This window comes from Oncorhynchus tshawytscha, linkage group LG33, assembly GCF_018296145.1.
Source record: "Oncorhynchus tshawytscha isolate Ot180627B linkage group LG33, Otsh_v2.0, whole genome shotgun sequence".
Taxonomy (NCBI): Eukaryota; Metazoa; Chordata; class Actinopteri; order Salmoniformes; family Salmonidae; genus Oncorhynchus; species Oncorhynchus tshawytscha.
In genome coordinates, this window is record NC_056461.1 from 10,023,614 (window position 1) to 10,046,284 (window position 22,671).

Sequence of the window (22,671 nt, forward strand, 5' to 3'; positions counted from 1 at the left end):
ACGCTGTAATGAGGTTGGCATCTTTATTTAGTTACAGCCTCCAATCAGGCCATTCACAACATGACATGTCTGTCTTACCAACGAGGAGTGAGAGAGATGGGAGAGAGGGGGGGGGGGTAGAGAGCGGAGGAGGCTGTTTGGAGGTGCTATTGGCATACATGTTCATTGTAATGGCTGGAATGGAACGGTTTCAAATATCAAACATGTGAAAACCACGTTTGACTTACATTTACACGTTAGTCATTGAGCAGACACCCTTATCCAGTGCGACTTACAGGAGCAATTAGGGTTAAGTGCCTTGCTCAAGGGCACATCGACAATGCTCTTAGCCGCTAGGCTACCTGCCTCCGTTCCATTCATTCCATTTTAGCCCTTACAATGAGCCCATCCTCCTTATAGATACCCCCCACCAGCCTCCTCTGGTGAAGAGCGAGGTAGAGTGTGTGTGGTATGTTGTCACAGGTTGTTTGATCCCCTGGGAGCCTCGGAAAGTTTGCACGGCAATTTCAGACACACACACAAGCGCACGTTCAGTACACAGGCACACACACACTTGCAGACCAAGACACACACACACACTCGCAGACCAAGACACACACACACACTCGCAGACCAAGACACACACACACACTCGCAGACCAAGACACACACACACACACACTCGCAGACCAAGACACACACACACACTCGCAGACCAAGACACACACACACACACACTCGCAGACCAAGACACACACACACACACACTCACAGACCAAGACACACACACACACTCGCAGACCAAGACACACACACACACACACTCGCAGACCAAGACACACACACACACACTCGCAGACCAAGACACACACACACTCGCAGACCAAGACACACACACACTCGCAGACCAAGACACACACACACACACTCGCAGACCAAGACACACACACACACACTCGCAGACCAAGACACACACACACACACACTCGCAGACCAAGACACACACACACACACTCGCAGACCAAGACACACACACACACACACTCGCAGACCAAGACACACACACACACTCGCAGACCAAGACACACACACACACTCGCAGACCAAGACACACACACACTCGCAGACCAAGACACACACACACTCGCAGACCAAGACACACACACACTCGCAGACCAAGACACACACACACACTCGCAGACCAAGACACACACACACACTCGCAGACCAAGACACACACACACACTCGCAGACCAAGACACACACACACACACACTCGCAGACCAAGACACACACACACACACTCGCAGACCAAGACACACACACACACACTCGCAGACCAAGACACACACACACTCGCAGACCAAGACACACACACACACTCGCAGACCAAGACACACACACACACTCGCAGACCAAGACACACACACACACACACTCGCAGACCAAGACACACACACACACTCGCAGACCAAGACACACACACACACACACTCGCAGACCAAGACACACACACACACACACTCGCAGACCAAGACACACACACACACTCGCAGACCAAGACACACACACACACACTCGCAGACCAAGACACACACACACACACTCGCAGACCAAGACACACACACACTCGCAGACCAAGACACACACACACTCGCAGACCAAGACACACACACACACACTCGCAGACCAAGACACACACACACACTCGCAGACCAAGACACACACACACACACACTCGCAGACCAAGACACACACACACACACTCGCAGACCAACACACACACACACACACTCGCAGACCAAGACACACACACACACTCGCAGACCAAGACACACACACACACTCGCAGACCAAGACACACACACACTCGCAGACCAAGACACACACACACTCGCAGACCAAGACACACACACACTCGCAGACCAAGACACACACACACACTCGCAGACCAAGACACACACACACACTCGCAGACCAAGACACACACACACACTCGCAGACCAAGACACACACACACACACACTCGCAGACCAAGACACACACACACACACTCGCAGACCAAGACACACACACACACACTCGCAGACCAAGACACACACACACTCGCAGACCAAGACACACACACACACTCGCAGACCAAGACACACACACACACACACTCGCAGACCAAGACACACACACACACACTCGCAGACCAAGACACACACACACACTCGCAGACCAAGACACACACACACACTCGCAGACCAAGACACACACACACACTCGCAGACCAAGACACACACACACACTCGCAGACCAAGACACACACACACTCGCAGACCAAGACACACACACACACTCGCAGACCAAGACACACACACACACTTGCAGACCAAGACACACACACACACTCGCAGACCAAGACACACACACACTCGCAGACCAAGACACACACACACACACTCGCAGACCAAGACACACACACACACTCGCAGACCAAGACACACACACACACACTCGCAGACCAAGACACACACACACACACTCGCAGACCAAGACACACACACACACACTCGCAGACCAAGACACACACACACACACTCGCAGACCAAGACACACACACACTCGCAGACCAAGACACACACACACACGAGCGATGCGTGGGCTGATTTATAATCTGCCGCCCCCGCCGTTATGTCTGCGGGGCGGGATGATATAAAGAGAAGACAAATACATTGTGCGGATACGTTGAGGTCGTCCGTTCATTACCTTAGGCTATCTGCCGTTAGTGCGTAAGCCTAAGCTTTAGGGCCTATAACTGTACGCACGACAAGCAGCCGAACAGGCCAATCGCCACTTGCTTTTGGGTGCAGAAAAAGCTCACGCTGATCCACGGTGGCAAAGAGGGACGTCAGAGTTGAATTCAATAAGAGAAAAGTGGCGAAATGGAGAGCTGCAAATAAAGAGAAGGGAGGGGCCCGAAAAGTCATGTTTAGGAAAGAAATTGGTGAAAGAGGATGATAGCGGGTGCCGGCTATGTTATGTGTGATGATGGCGAGGCGCTTTACAAATTCGACAGACAGAAGACAGGGATTTGAAATAGGCCTGTGGCACGTCAAGGGGACTGTAGCCTACTGTTCAGATGGGTTAAATGGAAACTGAAACCTGGACCCGGGACAGTAGATCTAGGAGGAATTGATGCCTCTTGGGTATTTCAGACTGTTTACATGATGAATCTGTTTTTTTAACGATTGGGCTTTGCTTATCGTGTATTGTTAAGTATAATAACCTGTATTTGAGTTATTGTGTATGTGAATGTGTAGTTTAATGTGTTTATTGTGTTTTTTTCCCTGTGTATTGTGGTGCTATACAGGGCTCATCTGGAAAAGAGACGTCACTCTCAGCATTGATTCCCTGTCAAAATACATGTTAAAATGAAAAATATTACAGTAAAGAAAGCTCCCACATGTTAAGTTCTGCAGAATTATACACATATGTAATTATACATACATTTCTTGCAGTAAAATGATACACCAAATGTAGGCTATATTTTAATTCGGGAACAGGAGTGACCCAACGCACCACTAACACACACACACACACACACACACACACACACACACACACACACACACACACACACACACACACACACACACACACACACACACACACACACACACACACACACACACACTTGTGTGTGCTAACACTTGTCCAGCTAACCTTCTGGGGACACACAACTTAGTCCCATTCAAAATCCTATTTTCCCTAACCCCTAAACCAAACAAGTACCCTTACCCTTACCCTAACCTCAACCCCCAAAAAACTAACCATAACCCTAACCCTAAACCTAGCTCCTAACCCTTAACGCAATTCTAACCCTAACACTAATTCTCACCTTAACCCTAAACCCACTAGAAATAGCACGACTCTATAACCCTCTAAAAAGCAGAAGTAATTCCACATCTCACACACACAAAGGCGACCTCTTTTTCCCTGCGAGAGTGTAGGACTGCACGCGCGCTGGGCTAACAAATGAAAGCCCCATCCATTCCTCTTAGCCAGATAACTACAGTAAGTGAATGGAGCCCTGTCCCTGTAGGGTAATGGAGGGGGGGTATTAGTGTCAGGCTGGCTGGCTGCTTTGGCTTGCGTTGTTGGTCTCTCTCTCCCCTTCTCCCTCTCTCTCTGTCTCTCCTTCTCCCTCTCTCTCCCTGTCTCTCATTCCCCTGTCCTGAACCTCAGCTACAGGCTGTTTCGAGAGAGAGGGGGGGGGAGGGACGGACAAAAGCTACAGGTTCTTTTCCCAGTACTACTCCTCCTCTCTCTCTCTCTCTCTCCTCTAACTCATATTTGATCTGGGGGACATGATGAGGCTGTGTTGGCCTATTTACTCTGTGATTTGAAACGCTCTGTTCACAAATTCATGTACTGCCTGTCGCGAATTGCATACAAGTTGATGGTGTCTATTTTCGGATCACTTCTGATCATTTCTGATCACACTCGTTTGGTAGGAGTGGGTTAAGGGCATACAGAATAGCAACCGACACTGTACACTCTCAGTCGGTTCAATATAAATGACAGGCACTAGAACTAGCAACTACCATCTACCACCCGAGCCTCTGGGAACCAAGGACACTGCCCTGCCAAGGTGAGCCATTCGTCTAGCTCAGGGGTAGGCAATCCTGGCCCTGATTAGATAGAGAGACAGGAGTGAACGAAAGAGAGGGTGTGATAGAGAAACAGGAGGGAACGAGATATGAGCAATACAAGAGAGAGGGAGAGGGGTGAAAGAGAAACAGGAGGGAACGAGAGATGAGCAATACAAGAGAGAGAGAGAGGGGTGAAAGAGAAACAGGAGGGAACGAGAGATGAGCAATACAAGAGAGTGAGAGGGGTGAAAGAGAAACAGGAGGGAACGATAGATGAGCAATACAAGAGAGAGGGAGAGGGGTGAAAGAGAAACAGGAGGGAACGAGAGATGAGCAATACAAAGAGAGAGAGAGGGTGAAAGAGAAACAGGAGGGAACGAGAGATGAGCAATACAAGAGAGAGAGAGAGGGGTGAAAGAGAAACAGGAGGGAACGAGATACAAGAGAGAGAGAGGGGTGAAAGAGAAACAGGAGGGAACGAGAGATGAGCAATACAAGAGAGAGGGAGAGGGGTGAAAGAGAAACAGGAGGGAACGAGAGATGAGCACTACAAGAGAGAGAGAGAGGGGTGAAAGAGAAACAGGAGGGAACGAGAGATGAGCAATACAAGAGAGAGAGAGAGGGGTGAAAGAGAAACAGGAGGGAACGAGAGATGAGCAATACAAGAGAGAGAGAGAGGGGTGAAAGAGAAACAGGAGGGAACGAGAGATGAGCAATACAAGAGAGAGAGGGGGTGAAAGAGAAACAGGAGGAACGAGATACAAGAGAGAGAGAGGGGTGAAAGAGAAACAGGAGGGAACGAGAGATGAGCAATACAAGAGAGAGGGAGAGGGGTGAAAGAGAAACAGGAGGGAACGAGAGATGAGCAATACAAGAGAGAGGAGAGGGGTGAAAGAGAAACAGGAGGGAATGAGAGATGAGCACTACAAGAGAGAGGGAGAGGGGTGAAAGAGAAACAGGAGGGAACGAGAGATGAGCACTACAAGAGAGAGAGAGAGGGTGTGATAGAGAAACAGGAGGGAACGAGAGATGAGCACTACAAGAGAGAGGGAGAGGGGTGAAAGAGAAACAGGAGGGAACGAGAGATGAGCAATACAAGAGAGAGAGAGAGGGTGTGATAGAGAAACAGGAGGGAACGAGAGATGAGCACTACAAGAGAGAGGGAGAGGGGTGAAAGAGAAACAGGAGGGAACGAGAGATGAGCACTACAAGAGAGAGGGAGAGGGGTGAAAGAGAAACAGGAGGGAACGAGAGATGAGCACTACAAGAGAGAGAGAGAGGGGTGAAAGAGAAACAGGAGGGAACGAGAGATGAGCAATACAAGAGAGAGAGAGGGGTGAAAGAGAAACAGGAGGGAACGAGAGATGAGCACTACAAGAGAGAGGGAGAGGGGTGAAAGAGAAACAGGAGGGAACGAGAGATGAGCACTACAAGAGAGAGAGAGAGGGGTGAAAGAGAAACAGGAGGGAACGAGAGATGAGCAATACAAGAGAGAGAGAGGGGTGAAAGAGAAACAGGAGGGAACGAGAGATGAGCACTACAAGAGAGAGAGAGAGGGGTGAAAGAGAAACAGGAGGGAACGAGAGATGAGCAATACAAGAGAGAGAGAGGGGTGAAAGAGAAACAGGAGGGAACGAGAGATGAGCAATACAAGAGAGAGAGAGAGGGGTGAAAGAGAAACAGGAGGGAACGAGAGATGAGCAATACAAGAGAGAGAGAGGGGTGAAGGAGAAACAGGAGGGAACGAGAGATGAGCACTACAAGAGAGAGAGAGAGGGGTGAAAGAGAAACAGGAGGGAACGAGAGATGAGCAATACAAGAGAGAGAGAGGGGTGAAAGAGAAACAGGAGGGAACGAGAGATGAGCAATACAAGAGAGAGAGAGAGGGGTGAAAGAGAAACAGGAGGGAACGAGAGATGAGCAATACAAGAGAGAGAGAGGGGTGAAAGAGAAACAGGAGGGAACGAGAGATGAGCAATACAAGAGAGAGAGAGAGAGGGGTGAAAGAGAAACAGGAGGGAACGAGAGATGAGCACTACAAGAGAGAGGAAGGGGTGAAAGAGAAACAGGAGGGAACGAGAGATGAGCAATACAAGAGAGAGAGAGGGGTGAAAGAGAAACAGGAGGGAACGAGAGATGAGCAATACAAGAGAGAGAGAGGGGTGAAAGAGAAACAGGAGGGAACGAGAGATGAGCACTACAAGAGAGAGGGAGAGGGGTGAAAGAGAAACAGGAGGGAACGAGAGATGAGCACTACAAGAGAGAGAGAGAGGGGTGAAAGAGAAACAGGAGGGAACGAGAGATGAGCAATACAAGAGAGAGAGAGGGGTGAAAGAGAAACAGGAGGGAACGAGAGATGAGCACTACAAGAGAGAGAGAGAGGGGTGAAAGAGAAACAGGAGGGAACGAGAGATGAGCAATACAAGAGAGAGAGAGGGGTGAAAGAGAAACAGGAGGGAACGAGAGATGAGCAATACAAGAGAGAGAGAGAGGGGTGAAAGAGAAACAGGAGGGAACGAGAGATGAGCAATACAAAGAGAGAGAGGGGTGAAAGAGAAACAGGAGGGAACGAGAGATGAGCACTACAAGAGAGAGAGAGAGGGGTGAAAGAGAAACAGGAGGGAACGAGAGATGAGCAATACAAGAGAGAGAGAGGGGTGAAATAGAAACAGGAGGGAACGAGAGATGAGCAATACAAGAGAGAGAGAGAGGGGTGAAAGAGAAACAGGAGGGAACGAGAGATGAGCAATACAAAGAGAGAGAGGGGTGAAAGAGAAACAGGAGGGAACGAGAGATGAGCAATACAAGAGAGAGAGAGAGGGGTGAAAGAGAAACAGGAGGGAACGAGAGATGAGCACTACAAGAGAGAGGGAGGGGTGAAAGAGAAACAGGAGGGAACGAGAGATGAGCAATACAAGAGAGAGAGAGGGGTGAAAGAGAAACAGGAGGGAACGAGAGATGAGCAATACAAGAGAGAGGGAGAGGGGTGAAAGAGAAACAGGAGGGAACGAGAGATGAGCAATACAAGAGAGAGAGAGAGGGGTGAAAGAGAAACAGGAGGGAACGAGAGATGAGCAATACAAGAGAGAGGGAGAGGGGTGAAAGAGAAACAGGAGGGAACGAGAGATGAGCAATACAAGAGAGGAGAGGGGTGAAAGAGAAACAGGAGGGAACGAGAGATGAGCAATACAAGAGAGAGAGAGAGGGGTGAAAGAGAAACACAGGGAACGAGAGATGAGCAATACAAGAGAGAGAGAGGGGTGAAAGAGAAACAGGAGGGAACGAGATACAAGAGAGAGAGAGGGGTGAAAGAGAAACAGGAGGGAACGAGAGATGAGCACTACAAGAGAGAGAGAGAGGGGTGAAAGAGGGTGAATGAGCAAAAGAGAACTTAGTAAAGGACCACCTCCCTCCTGGAGACTCATGGCTCATATGTGTTGTATAAGTGATGTGTGAGCTGGTTGGTTTGCCGATCAGGCCCTTGTCACTGCCCGGTTCTCTCCGACCCTCGTGGACCCACTCCACACCAAGACAACACGGGACGGAGGGCATTTTGGATCGAGTTTAACACAGTGACACCTTCCCTCGTTGCACCCTACGACTACCTGTACTGGGACGGCCCTCTTCGTCCTCAACTCATCCTTAAATGCCATTCAAACTATCGCTTTGATGAGATGTTGAGATGAGATGTTCTCGCAAACGATCCATACTTCCACATATTTCCAAACCTTGTGCTTATCAAAGATGATCAACACTTGAATACATAAAAACTTCACCGCATTTAAATGACGGCATAAACGAAGGTAAAACATTGCAATATACATGATGTAATTGACCTTGTTAGAAATTGACCTTGTTAGAAATTGTTAGAAGTTCAAACCCCCGCCCTGACAAGGTACAAATCTGTCGTTCTGCCCCTGAACAAGGCAGTTAACCCACTGTTCCTAGGCCGTCATTGAAAATAAGAATTTGTTCTTAACTGACTTGCCTAGTTAAATAAAGGTAAAAAAATATATATATGATGCTCTGAGGTTATCAGTTGACTTAATTTAATGACATTATATTCTTCAAACCTCCATAGTTTATAACATACATTCCACCATCCAAGACACCAAACTAATTTATGCAAAACATGTTAAACATGCCTCTGACTGTTAACAGTAAAGGCTGTTTACAGAACGACACCTTTCGGTTCATTATTGTGACACATATTCTCCTAGCCTGTGGTTATCGCTGTGGTTATCGTTGCGGTTATCACTGTGGTTATCGCGGTGGTTATCGTTGTGGTTATCGTTGTGGTTATCGCTGTGGTTATCGCTGTGGTTATCGCTGTGGTTATCGCTGTGGTTATCGCTGTGGTTATCGCTGTGGTTATCGTTGTGGTTATCATTGTGGTTATCGCTGTGGTTATCGTTATGGTTATCGTTGTGAGAACACGCTAGCAACATGCCGGTAACAACGGAGTGGCTGTATGACGATACGGCTGTCACAGCCAGAGGAGACCCCTTTACCATTACATGTTAGCACAACAAGTCACGACAGCCTCGTTCGTTACTCCCAACTCACCTAGGCTGACAGCTAATTAGGCCTAGTGTGTGTGTGTGTGTGTGTGTGTGTGTGTGTGTGTGTGTGTGTGTGTGTGTGTGTGTGTGTGTGTGTGTGTGTGTGTGTGAGAGTGCGTGTGTGTGTGTGTGTGATGGTACGGCTGGGTCCAAAATCTCCGAACAGATAATAATATAGCAATACATCCAGTAAGGACCTGCAGTAACAGAGAGTAAAATAACAGAGAGTAAACACACGGCACGGTACAGTAAAGCCCTAGAATACACAATCACATATGGATTTGTTGACACTTACAGTGCTGTGAAAACGTATTTGCCCCTATATTTTTGCATATTTTTTCCGACACTGAATGTTATCAGATCTTCAGCCAGAACATAACATTAGATAACGGTAACCTGAGTTTACAAATAACAGCAAAATGTGATACTTATTTATTGAATTAACAAATTTACGCAACACCCAATTCCCCTGTGTGAAAAAGGTAATTGCCCCATTTCACTCAATAACTGGTTGTGCCTCCTTTTAGCAGCAACGACTCCAACCAAACGCTTCCTGTAGTTGTTGATCAGTCTCTCACGTCGCTGTGGAGGAATTCTGGCCCCCTCTTCCATGCAGAATGGCTGTAACTCAGAGACTTTTGTGGGTTTTCAAGCGGGAATGGTTCGTTTCAAGTCCTGCCGCAACATCTCAATTGGCATTAGAACTGAACTTCGGCGAGGCCATTCCAAAACTTCTTCAAATGTGTTGCTTTTTAACCATATCCATGCAGACTTGATTGTGTGTTTTGGATCATTGTCTTGCTGCGTGACCCAGCTGCGCTCCAGCTCACAGACGGATGGCCTTGTAGAACTCTCTGATACAGAGCAGAATTCATGGCTCCTTCTATTAAAGCAAGCCGTTCAGGTCCTGCCGCCACGCTTGACCGTTGGTATAAGGTTCTTACTGTGGAATGCATAAATGGGACCCACCTCGTCTAAAGTACCGGAGTATCAAAAATATGCAAAAGCAGAGACAATTGGAAAGGGGACAAATACTTTTCCACAACACTGCAAACACCTGTACGTCTGAGATGACTCATTCAAACTGACTGTATTTCTGCGTGTTGTTGTCTGTGCGCGCTGCGGTCAAGCACGTGTGTGTCCATACTCCCGCTTCCTCTGCGCCAGTGGTTTGTTGAATCATTGCGGTCAGGACAGCCAAAAGCCCATGGGATGTCTTTGTTTGAGCAGAGGGGACACCCCCTCACACACACACACAATCACTGGGCCAGAGTCTCCAATTAGACCCCTAGAACAATCTGAGACCGAGGGGGAGGAACGTAGGGGGGAGAGTGGGAGGGATAGAGGGAGAGATTGGATGAGAAGAAGTCCTAATTCAGAATCAATTTGACGAGGCGTTGCAATCAGCCTCAAGGGTTTGTTGTGTGGCTGTACGAGAAGAGTCAAATTGGGTTGGCACCACTCTCTCCACTTTAGCGGAGAACAGGACAAAATTGTGTATCCTGCACTCTTAGCATGAAGGTGCTATCTAGAACCTAAAATAGTTTGTCACCTGTCCACATTTATTTATTATTTAACCTTTACTTAACTAGGCAAGTCAGTTGATAAGAACAAATTCGTATTTTACAATGACGGCCTACCCCAGCCAAACCCTCCCCTAACCCGGACGACGCTGGACCAGTTGTGCACTGCCCTATGGTACTCCCGATCACAGCCGGTTGTGATAACAAACCCTGGTTTGATCCCTGGTTGTGTGACCCCTTTATCACTATCACAGTGCCTTGGAAAGTCTCATTACAGAACCCTTTGAAGAACCTTTTTGGTTCCAGGTAAACCTGGAACCAAAAACCTTTTGGTTCCAGGTAGAAGCCTTTTGGGTTCCATGTGGAACACTTTCCACAAAGTTTTTTAAAACTTGGAACCAAAAAGGGGTTCTCTTATGTAGTCAGCCAAAGAAACCTACACACACATGGGATCCCGAGTGGCACAGCGGTCTAAGGCACTGCATCTCAGTGCTAGAGGTGTCACTACAGACCCTGGTTTGATCACGGGCTGTATTACAACCGACCTTGATCGGGAGACCCACAGGGCGGCGCACAATTGGCCCAGCGTCGTCCGGGTTAGGGGAGGGTTTGCCTGGGGTAGGCCGCCATTGTGAATAACAATTTGTTTGTAACAGACTTGCCTGGTTAAATAAAAAAATAAAAATTCTAAGAGTATGGGTTAGTTGTTTGGGGGAGAGAGAGAATTCTTCAACCAAGTGTGTGTGAAGTCTTCTTATCGAATCAGTGTGTGTGTTTGGATGACAGAGTCCGGGGCCGGGATAACTGTGTGAGAGAGTCATTTTGACAGATTTAGCTCAAAGCCTAGGAGGGGGTACTTTAGATGTCAGGACTGGTCTTTCAGGAGGAGAGAGGGTGCTAAGAGCTGGGATGTCCTTTCACCAACTGGCCAGGATGGATGGAGGGTGAGGGATGTCACTCACTCACACATACGCATTCACACACTACATTGCATCTAAGTAAACGCAGTGGGCAAAAAGTGGACTGTACCCTTACTTGCCAGAAGAGGGCACTGTAATGACAAACATATGGAAGAGTCTGCAGATAAGCTGATGTTAAATCTATTGTCGTCTCATAAAGTTACCCTGATTCTATGTTAGGTTTAAGATTTTATCGCTTATGGTTTAAGGGATGGTTTGAGTTTGGTAAGCTGATCCTAGATGTGTGCCTAATGGGCCAGGTACCTTCTACCTCTATCATATCATATCCAAACATGAACTTAATGGCCTCATGACTCAGGAGAAAGAGAAATGGTCATGTGACTCTACAGCGAGACACAGTGGCTTCATCTCATCACTTTTCTCCTCTCCTCTCTCACTCTCTCCATTCCTCTGCTCTCCTCTCTTTTCTCATTATCTTCTTTCCTCTGGTCCCTGCAGGGAGCAGCTTAACTGACACCCGATCGATCGATATAAAGCCTACCCGCTGTCTGTCGGACTCCTCTGTGTCTCACTAACACTTTATCTCCTCTCTCTCGTCCCCTTTTGTCCCTCTTCTGCACTCTCTCGCCTCACCTCTTACCTCTCTCAACTTCTCTCCTACCCTCTCGTTCGTACGGGAACGCGCACGCGCACCATGAATGCTTAGCCACGGCAGGCGCAACCCCTTGCCACAACACTTCGTCTACACGCACAACCACACTACCGTTCTCTACTCATAATCTCAACGAATCCACAGCCAATCCACAGCAGCTGTATTTGCCATTAAAACCTGGTGGAAACAACTGCTCGGTTCATAAAACACACTTCAGTCTCACTTTGTGGAAGTTCAACCCGACGGCTCCCGTTGGCATTCATGTGTGTTTAATATGGCTTCCACTACACGGGGTCAGAGGCACATCAACTATCTTTTATAGGTCAACAGACAGCAATAGTATTCTGTGGACACATGGTGTGGAGTGGAGGGTTTTTACATTGTCATAGAGAGAGATAGATGGAAGGAGAGCGAGTAGACAGAGACAGGAGCTACATCAACTTGAGTTCGACAAAAGATGGAGACCTTGGTAACCAACACGGGTGAAGCTAATGTATATGTTGTCAATCTATAGGAATCATTTCTGTTTGAACCAGTCACAGTGGACAGAGAAGTATTTCCATTCGATCGGCAACGTAAAGAGTTTGTTTGCATCCTGAATGTATCCCGATGATCGTGTACCGTTCACCTAGAGGTCCTCCTCTCCACTCTCATCTCTAATTTGATGGGGATGCGCTCTGCTTATAGGTGGCAAGCTACTTATGGATGACTCACAGAGTCTGCATTTCTGCAGTTTGTTAAGTAGCAGTTCAAATATCTGTTGAATAAAACATGGTGAGAAGTGGCTCATTTTGAGCCAGCCAGGAGATCACATGTGAAGAGAAAATGAAATGAGGCCTATTGCACCACAGATGTATCCTTCCACAACGGCTGGAAAGCTCAATAACTCCACACAACCTGTACATCAGAGTGTATTCAGAATGGGTGTTATGGAGGAGCTCAATGAGATTCAGACTGGCATAGAACCACCTGGAGACCAGAACAGACTTCTATTCACGTTGACGTGACATCTTAAAAGACTACTGTACTCTCCCTTTCTCCGGAAGTCTCTCTTCCAATTAGTATTTCTTTCTTTCTGCCTCTCTTTGTCACACGCTCTTGACGCACACGGGCGCGTGCAGGCACACACGCTGCGTGCTCCGGCAGGCGAGTACTCACGGTGACTCTGAAGGGCGTGGCTGCTGCGGCAGGTTCCATGTCTGGCGCACCACCAGGCATGCTCCGTCGGCGGCCCGTTCGCTCCGGGGGCGACTCTGGGGGAGACAGGGAAGAGAGAGACAGGGAAGAGAGAGAGAGAGAAGAGAGAGACAGGGAAGAGAGAGAGAAGAGAGAGACAGGGAAGAGAGAGAGAAGAGAGAGACAGGGAAGAGAGAGAGAGAGAGAGACAGGGACAGACAGGGAAGAGAGAGGGAAGAGAGAGAGAGAGACAGGGATGAGAGCGATAGGGAAGAGAGAGAGAGACAGGGAAGAGAGAGACAGGGAAGAGAGAGACGGGGAAGAGCGAGACAGGGAAGAGAGAGACAGGGAAGAGAGAGAGAGAGACAGGGAAGAGAGAGAGATAGGGATGAGAGAGCAAGACAGGGAAGAGAGAGACAGGGAGAAGAGAGAGAGAGAGAGAGAGAGAGAGAGAGAGAGAGAGAGAGAGAGAGAGAGAGAGAGAGAGAAATAGAGACAGAGAGGACATCAGTCAGGATAATGGAGTAAAATACATTTTGTGCAACCGGCTTTGTTTCCAAAAGTCAGGCTCAGTTAAGCAACCAGCAGAACGTTTCTTTAATTTTGCACATTGTTTTCATGTTCTTGTTCAACTCCATTTCATTTGTTGTCTCTAAATAGACAGCCCTGGGGTCTATCTTGATCCGATACTGCTTTGTCTTTCATTGTGTGTCTGTTCTATGTGCAGTGATTTAATGCGACTCCTGTTATCACAGACAGTGATCGTTACCACTCTATCAGAGCCATGAGGTACCATGTGCTGCAGATCGGGACATGTCCACTCCAAGAATGTGAGACATGCCAAGTATGCATGTTGATACAGCGATACGCTTCAGACGATGGTACAGGACTGACATTAACCGCGGGTTGCCATGTTTTTGCAGATGGGTGAACTAACTTAACCCCTCATGGCAATGTTTCCATTCGAAACTGTAGCAATTAGCGCTTGAGGCACATAACTCATTGTTGTTTTGTTTTTGACAGGAGAGGTTTCATGTCTTGCATTGTGTTCTGGTCCATCTACCTTGTGATCGAAAGTGGACACTTTTCCCCTTAAAAAACCCACACAAAATCACCCCTGTCAGATACTTTAAGGGAAAGGAAGACACCAGGAGACAGATTTTTGGTGTTGTCAGTGTCGGTAGTCAGACTCCCCTGTCTGTCTGTTAGCCTGTCAGCATTAGCTGTGCCACAGTAAATTAGAACGTCTGCTATGTTACAGGGCTGTCTGCTGTTTTAGCCCACAGAGTAACTGGATAAAAGGACAAGACAAGGTCTGACTGAGGGAGAACACACGCGTCCTGCTGGGACAGACAACCGATGGGAACGTCCTGTACTGTATACACCTCGACTCAGTCCCGACTGTGCTGACGCCGGTATGCCGTACGACTCGCAGTAGGCTACGCGCGAAAACAAGCGCTCAAGCTACTTTCGCACTTTTTTGACATCATGTGATCACTGAAATAGCAAATCAAATGTCACTGGTCACGTGCGCCTAATACAACAGGTGTCGACACCGCTGCTCAGTGTGAACTCTCCCTTCATGTAAGTACTGTCAATCTCCCCGCCCCCACAACCGTCAATAGCAGACACAGTGACCCCCCTCGACCTCTGAGGTCACTGGCAGGCCAATGTTGATCTGTGTCAGTTTAGGGGACATCACCGGTCTCTCTCTCTAATTCACTCTGTGTTTCCATTTGCCGAAGCGAGTGATTTAAACAACAACAAACAAACACAAGTGAGACAAAACGATAATCGACAGAAAACTAGTAGGAAGTGAAGAGCAAACATTGCACTGGCAAAAAGGGTTGAAAAAGAGAGGCATTTCAAGTGTTCTATTATCAGCTGTGGACCGTGTTTTAGCAGTGTGCAAATAGCTGTAGTACAAATAGTAGGGGAAGATAAATAAGCAGATACATATTGGTGGTATTTACAACGCTGTTTGTTCTCCCACTGGTTGCCCTTTTCTCAAGGCAACGGGCCACAAATCTTGCACACTGTGGTATTTCACCTAACAGACATGGGAGTTTATCAATGTTTGATTTGTTTTCAAATTCATTTGTGGGTCCATGTGATCTGTGGGAAATATGTATCTCTAAGGCGGGAACATGCTTGGCAGGGGGATAGGAAGTGCAGCTCGGTTTCCCACTCATTGTGTGGGCAGTGTGCACATAGCCTGTCTTCTCTTGAGAGCCAGGTCTGCCTGCGGCGGCCTCTCTCAATAGCAAGGCTATGCTCACTGAATCTTTACAAAGTCAAGGATTTTCTTAATTCTGGGACAGTCATAGTGGCCAGGTATTCTACCACTCTGTACTCTCTGTTTATGGCCAGATAGCGTTCCAATTGTATTGATTCTTTCAAGGTTGTCAAGTAGTTATCTTTTTGCTTTCTCATCATTTGTTTGAGTCTAATTGTGTCTTGGTCTTGGGGCTCTGTGGGGTCTATTTGTATTCGTGAACAGAGCCCCAGAACCAGCTGGCTGAGGGGACTCTTCTCTAGGCTCATATCTTTGTAGGTGAGGGCTTTTAGGCGGTTGTAGAACTGAACAGCTCTTTTCTGGATGTTGATAACTAGCAGGTATAGCCCTACTTCGACTCTGCATGCATTGTTTGGGGTTTTGCATCCACACAATAATATTTTTGCATAATTCTGCACGCAGAGTCTCCATTGGGTGTTTGTCCATTTTTGTGAATTCTTGGTTGGTGAGCGGATCCCAGACCTCACAGCCAAAGAGGGCAACGGGTTCCATAAGTAATTGAAGTATGTTTTTTATCCTAATTTGGGATGTCAAGTTTTATGTTCCGTCTGATGGTGTAGAAGGCCCTTCTTGCCTCGTCTCTCAGATCGTTCACAGTCTCGTGGAAGTTACCTGTGGTGTTGATGTTTAGGGCGAGGTAGGTATAATTATTTGTGTGCTCTAGGACAACGGTGTTTAGATAGAATTTGTATTTATTGTCCTGGCTACGGGACCTTTTTCGGAACACCGTGATGTTTGTCTTGCTGAGATTCACTGTCAGGGCCCAAGTCTGACAGAATCTGGGCAAAAGATCTAGATACTGCTGTAGGTCGTCCTTGGTTGGGGACAGAAGCACCAGATCATCTGCAAACAGTAGACATTTGATTTCAGAGTCCAGTAGGGTGAGGCCAGGTGCTGCAGACTGTTCTAGTGCCCTCACCAATTTATTGAAATAAATGTTGAAGAGGGTGAGGCTCAAGGTACATTCCTGTCTCACCCCACGGCCCTGAGGAAAGAAATCTGCCAATTTTAACTAAACTTGTTGTTTGTGTACATTGATTTTACAATGTCATACGGTTTTCCCCTCAACACCGCTTTCCATCAATTTGCATAGCAAACCACCGCGCCAAATTGAGTCTCTCTCTCGCTCTCAACTTGTTTTTTTGCAGCTCAACAAAAAACAAACACGACACTGCACGTGGCTTTCACTATAGGTCCCAAAGCTACATCTGTCAATCAACAATAAGTCACGTCCTTACAAGGAAATCGTACAGTTTTACCATAAGCCCAATGGAGTACAGATAAGGGTGCATAAGGTTTGCCAAAGGGTACACTATTACTCTACAGAATACACACGTTTTAATTAGAAGGATTTAATAATTGGTAAAGAGAGACCGTAAAACGTGTTTTCCCGGGACTCATATGAAGAGCAGCCTGTTCTCCTCGTACGGTACACACTGTGCAGATGGTAGCAACATGTGTAGGCATGCAGTGCAATTTGACACACTAATTAGCTCACCACATAATGAGGCATGTGTGTAGAGTACTGCAGATCAGAGTAGTTTCCTCTCTCATAGTGAACACATGCAGGGGCTAGCTGTGAATCCTACACTCAGTCACTGGTTGGAGGAATGGTTGGCTACAGGTTGGCTGTAAAGTGTTAAACACACACACACACACACACCTGTGTACCAATAGGGACGGGGGAAAGCAGGAGATGCACTAGCGAAACATAGGTAATACAGAAGACACTTGTGGAAGAAGAAATGGAAATTAAAGTTGCCCCTGTGTGAGTTGAACATATAAAACCTTTACACATCCTCAGTGATCTGAGCACCCGGAGATCTGAGGAGAATTAATTATCTTGCTGCCATGGCAGCAGCCTATCAGGCACTTTATTGAACTTTATTTATCTTTGTGTGTGTGTGTGTGTGTGTCAGTCGAGGCTGCTGAGGGGAGCACGGCTCATAATAATGGCTGGAACGGAGGGAATGGAATGGCGTGTGTGTGCGTGTGTGTGTGTGTGTGTGTGTGTGTGTGTGTGTGTGTGTGTGTCTGGCAGCAGACAGAGGTATGTGTTGTCTGTCAGGTCAGCTAGAGGGCACATACAGTAGATGTTTTGTCTTTGAGTATTTGAGTATTTGAGTATTGAGTATTGTCTCAGCGATGTCCACCCGCTGCCCTGTACAAGCCCTCCTCCTCTACCTCACCTCGTCCTTCAGCATCTTCTCGCTCACACTTCCTCTACCTCTCCCCTCCTTCATGTCTTTCTCCTCTTCCTCCTCCATAGTCCGAAAAAAAAGAGCCATCCCTCCTACCTTCCATACGGCTCTCACTCTTATCCTCCCCCCTTCCTCTACTTCTGTTTGCCCATAAACAGATCTCTCCATCCTCCCTAGCCCTCCCTAGCCTCACTCCATCTCCCTATCCTTCCCTCCATCCCTCCTAACAGTTGGTTAATAGGACAGAGTCTCACACCACCTGGCAGTGTGAGTCTCAGGGGACCTGGGAGATGATAAAGCCCAGACTGCAGTCACCTGGCTGGGCTTGTAACGTTGCTCAGCCTGGGTCTCCGAGTGTACTTAATGGCCCTCTATAGGAGAGGCTGCTGAGCTTTGGGTCTGGCAGGGGAAGATAAGAGGCTGGATGGAGGAGAGAAGCGAGTCACTTCACTCCTTCTGAGAAACAGTATGAACCCATGAGAGATTGAGAAAGGTGCTGGAATCGCAGAGAAGGTGGTTAAACAGTTGTAGAGATGTGTGCGTTGGTACATGCAGTATATGCATCTATTTCTCCCTCTCTTTCAGTTAAATTACATTTCAATTTAAGGGCTTTATTGACATGGGAAACATATGTTAACATTGCCTAAGCAAGTGAACTTGATAATAAACAAAAGTGAAATAAACAATAAAAAAAACAGTAAACATTACATTCACAAAAGTTGCCAAAAAAATAAAGACGTTGCACGTTTCATATTATGTGCAGATAGTTAAAGTACAAAAGGGAAAATAAATCAACATAAATATGGGTTGTATTTACAGTGGTGTTTGTTCTTCACTGGTTGCCCTTTTCTTGTGGCAACAGGTCACAAATTTGCTGTGATGGTACACTGTGGTATTTCACCCAATAGATATGGGAGTTGATCAAAATTGGGTTTGTTTTCAAATTCTTTGTGGATCTGTGTAATCTGAGGGAAATATGTGTTTCTAATATGGTCATACATTGGACAGGAGGTTAAGAAGTGCAGCTCAGTTTCCACCTCATTTTGTGGGCAGAGTGCATATAGCCTGTCTTCTCTTGAGAGCCAGGTCTGCCTGCTGCGGCTTTTCTCAATAGCAAGGCTATTCTCACTGAGTCTGTCCATAGTCAAAGCTTTCCTTAAGTTTGGGTCAGTCACAGTGGTCAGGTATTCTGCCACTGTGTTACACTCTGTTTAGGGCCAAATAACATTCTAGTTTGCTTTGTTTCTTTTGTTAATTATTTTCAATGTGTCAAGTAATTATCTTTTTGTTTTCTCATGAATTGGTTGGGTCTAATTGTGTTGCTGTCCTGGGGCTCTGTGGGGTCTGTTTGATAACAGAGCTCCAGGACCAGTTTGCTTAGGGGACTCTTCTCCAGGTTCATCTCTCTGTAGGTGATGGCTTTGTTATGAAGGCTTGGGAATGGCTTCCTTTTAGGTGGTTGTAGAATTTAACAAATCTTTTCTGGATTTTGATAATTAGTGGGTATCGGCCTAATTACGCTCTGCATGCATTATTTGGTGTTTTACATTGTACACTGAGGATATTTTTGCAGAATTCTGCATGCAGAGTCTCAATTTGGTGTTTGTCCCATTTTGTGAATTTTTGGTTGGTGAGCAGAACCCAGACCTCACAACCTTAAAGGGCAAAAGGTTCTATAACTGATTCAAGTATTTTTAGCCAGATCCTAATTGGTATGTCAAATTCTATGTTTCTTTTGATTGCAAAGACGAACCTTCTTCCCTTGTCTCTCAGCTCGTTCACAGCTTTGTGGAAGTTACCAGTGGTATGTATCGTTTTTTTGGGTGCTCTAGGGTATCAGCATCTAGATGCAATTTGTATTTGTGGACCTTTTTTTGGAACACAATTATTTTTGTCTTACTGAATTTCTCTCTCTCTCTCTCTCTCTCTCTCTCTCTCTCTCTCTCGTCAGAACTCTATTAGACATGTCTGTAGCCGACCCCTATTGTCCCTTCCAACCTCCAGAGTGACAGCTACCTTTCTCCTTCACTCGCTCCTCTCATTGTTTGGCCCCCAAGGACAATTTCCTCAATGCTCCATTCCCTTGGCAACCCCACCAGCCTAGCCGCACACTACCCTCCAGATGCCCTGACCAGATTCCAGGGAGAGGCATGCTCTCATTCCACCGCCAGCCCCCCTCCCCCCACCAAGGAAGCTTTCAGCTTCAAACAGCTTCAAACAGCAACTGAAATACCAAAACGAATGAATTTATCAGCGCCCCATTGGATTTGGTTATGTCAGCATGTGTGTGTCTGTGTCATCGTCTGGGTGCTAGGTGTATTTGTATGAAGCACAGTGTGCGGTGAGGTACATGTAATGTGTCACACACTGTGATAAGACAAAGAGACACTAGCTAGATAGCATCAGGGTTAATTATAGTAGGTAAAGCGGAACATGCTGGATATAGCAAGGACACTTTGCATGGTGAGTCGATAAAGTGTGTTTGAATGTGTGTGTGCGTATGAGTGTGTGCATGTATGCACATGCATTTGTGTGTATGAGTGTATGCAAAGGCATCATGCCCATAGGGTGCACAGGGGCATGTGCCCCCTCAGATTTGTCCTAGCCACATCCATTTTATGAAGTTGGCTTTAGCTAGCCCAGATAGCTTCCCATCTCCCAACCTCATTACTAGCTACCAAGAAGCCATTTCAGGCTATCAATCAAGTTAGAGTAGCTAGCTTGTCTAATTATCTTAGCTGGCATGTCTGCTGGCAAGGTTGGTAGACTTTAGAAAAGCAAGCAATCACTAAATGTACTGAACAAGACTCACATTCCTTTCAATCTTTTACCCAGATTTTAGCAGAGATACAGAGAAGCATGTGTGACTCGTTTCAGGAAACTAGGCATACGTAGCACGTCACTATTTCACAGGAGAGGCATTTGAACATAAACATACACTTTTTTAATCAAAATTTGTTTGTTTTTTTGTTGCCAGAAATGCCTTCTGGAACATGTGAACTGTCATGTGCATTAATAACAAACGTGTATTCCCTCCATAAATATGAATACAATTATTCAATTAGGAGCCTGGTTGGTTATGCCACAGAAAAAGACAGGAAACTTCCGGTTAGCCATGACTGGCTGAGATAATGGATGGGCTGGACATGCCGGGAGATGAGTTTGGATTGGTCTGCCATGTAACATGTTTCTGTCTGTAACATGAGCTGTTCAATGCATGTTGACAGTCCTTTCTACCATGCATTTTTTTGAAAGATATAACTTTAGCCATCAGAGTGACTTGACACAACGCTGGCTAAACAAGATGTAGCTACAAACAAAACAGAGTTAAAATGGTCCCAGTCTGCTGTGAAGCGTTCCTCCATGCATACGGGTAAGAGTCTAGCTGAATTTTCAGGTATACGTTTCAAATTTTGTCAGAAAGTATTTTTTATTGCACGTTAAAGCGTACTATTAGTTAGCTAGTGAACGTTAGCTTGCTGGCTCGCTAGCTAAAGTAACATGTATGATCTGTGTAGTAATATTATTTGAATCAGAAAACCATTTGCATTGCTAGTTATAACCTAATGTTAGCTATCTAACATTGAACATTGTTTGCTAGCTTTAGCTACCTCTAGATTCAAACTACAATGTTTGTATTGGTAGTAGTATGAGTTGGGATTATGCCGGCTCATTGTTTAGCTAGCTAGCTACCTAGCTAGCTACATGTCTAAACAAAAGACTTCACTTCGGCCAGATTACTACATGGCCCATCAAATTAGCCAGGTGTGTCTGGGAGTGATTTTGTATTTGTATATATTATGGATCCCCATTGGCTGCTGCCAAGCAGCTATTCTGCCTGGGGTCTGCCAAATTAAGGCAGTTACACAATTTTAAAAACATTACAATATGTTCATTACAGAATTCACAACACACTGTGTGCCCATACTCCACTGCCACATTATCTACAACACAAAATCCATGTGTACCTGTGTGTATAGTACATATGTTATCGTGTGTGTGTGCGCGCATGTGTCTATGTTTGTGTTGCTTCACAGTCCCCGCTCTTCCATAAGGTGTAATTTTATCTGTTTTGCATCAGCTACCTGATGTGGAATAGAGTTCCATGTAGTCATGGCTCTAGTTACAGTCACCTATTGTATTTCATGAACATGTGTACATGTGTAGACAATAGTGAACAATCCACTTAGCTGGATGTGGCTGGAGGGTTATAGCATTTCCCTCACATGACCAATCAATTTGACCAATCAAATATATGTATATTGTTTTACATAGAATTAAGCATGTATCATCCTCAAGTAATTTGTGCCCCCTTTTAGAGGGTATGTGTGTGTGCGTGCAGATACTCGTTTGCGTGTGCATGTTGCTGAGCAGCTGGCTAGCATGCCGTGGTGTTATTGGGCTGAGCGATGTAAAGACGAAGAGAAACCAGAAGGCGCTTAGCTGTGAATCAGATGGGCTGAGTGTGTAAAACAGGATGAAAGTCAAGTACTGTAGAATAAACTTTTAGTGATCAATCAGTTCTCTACCCGCTACCCTCGCCAGCTCCACAGCGCGGGAGAAATAGACTGGAACATACACGGAGTGTCCAAACATTAGGAACACCGACTCTTTCCATGACATAGGCTGACACGGTGAATTCAGATGAAAGCTACACTACCTGGCCAAAAGTATGTGAACACCTGCTCGTCGAACATCGCATTAATATAGAGTTGGTCCCCC

At 46.4% G+C, this 22,671-nt stretch overlaps 1 protein-coding gene across 3 annotated transcripts in view; it reads right to left on the minus strand.

The window, feature by feature from the left end:
* LOC112230876 (disabled homolog 2-interacting protein) overlaps window positions 1-22,671 on the minus strand; it is a 321,602-nt gene that overhangs the window by 223,554 nt on the left and 75,377 nt on the right. For all 3 annotated transcript variants that reach the window (XM_042311572.1, XM_042311571.1, XM_042311570.1), the window contains exon 2: window positions 13,435-13,529. In XM_042311572.1, coding sequence (XP_042167506.1) covers window positions 13,435-13,494 — 60 coding nt within the window. In that variant the 5' untranslated portion in view covers window positions 13,495-13,529. The remainder of the gene's footprint in view (window positions 1-13,434; window positions 13,530-22,671) is intronic.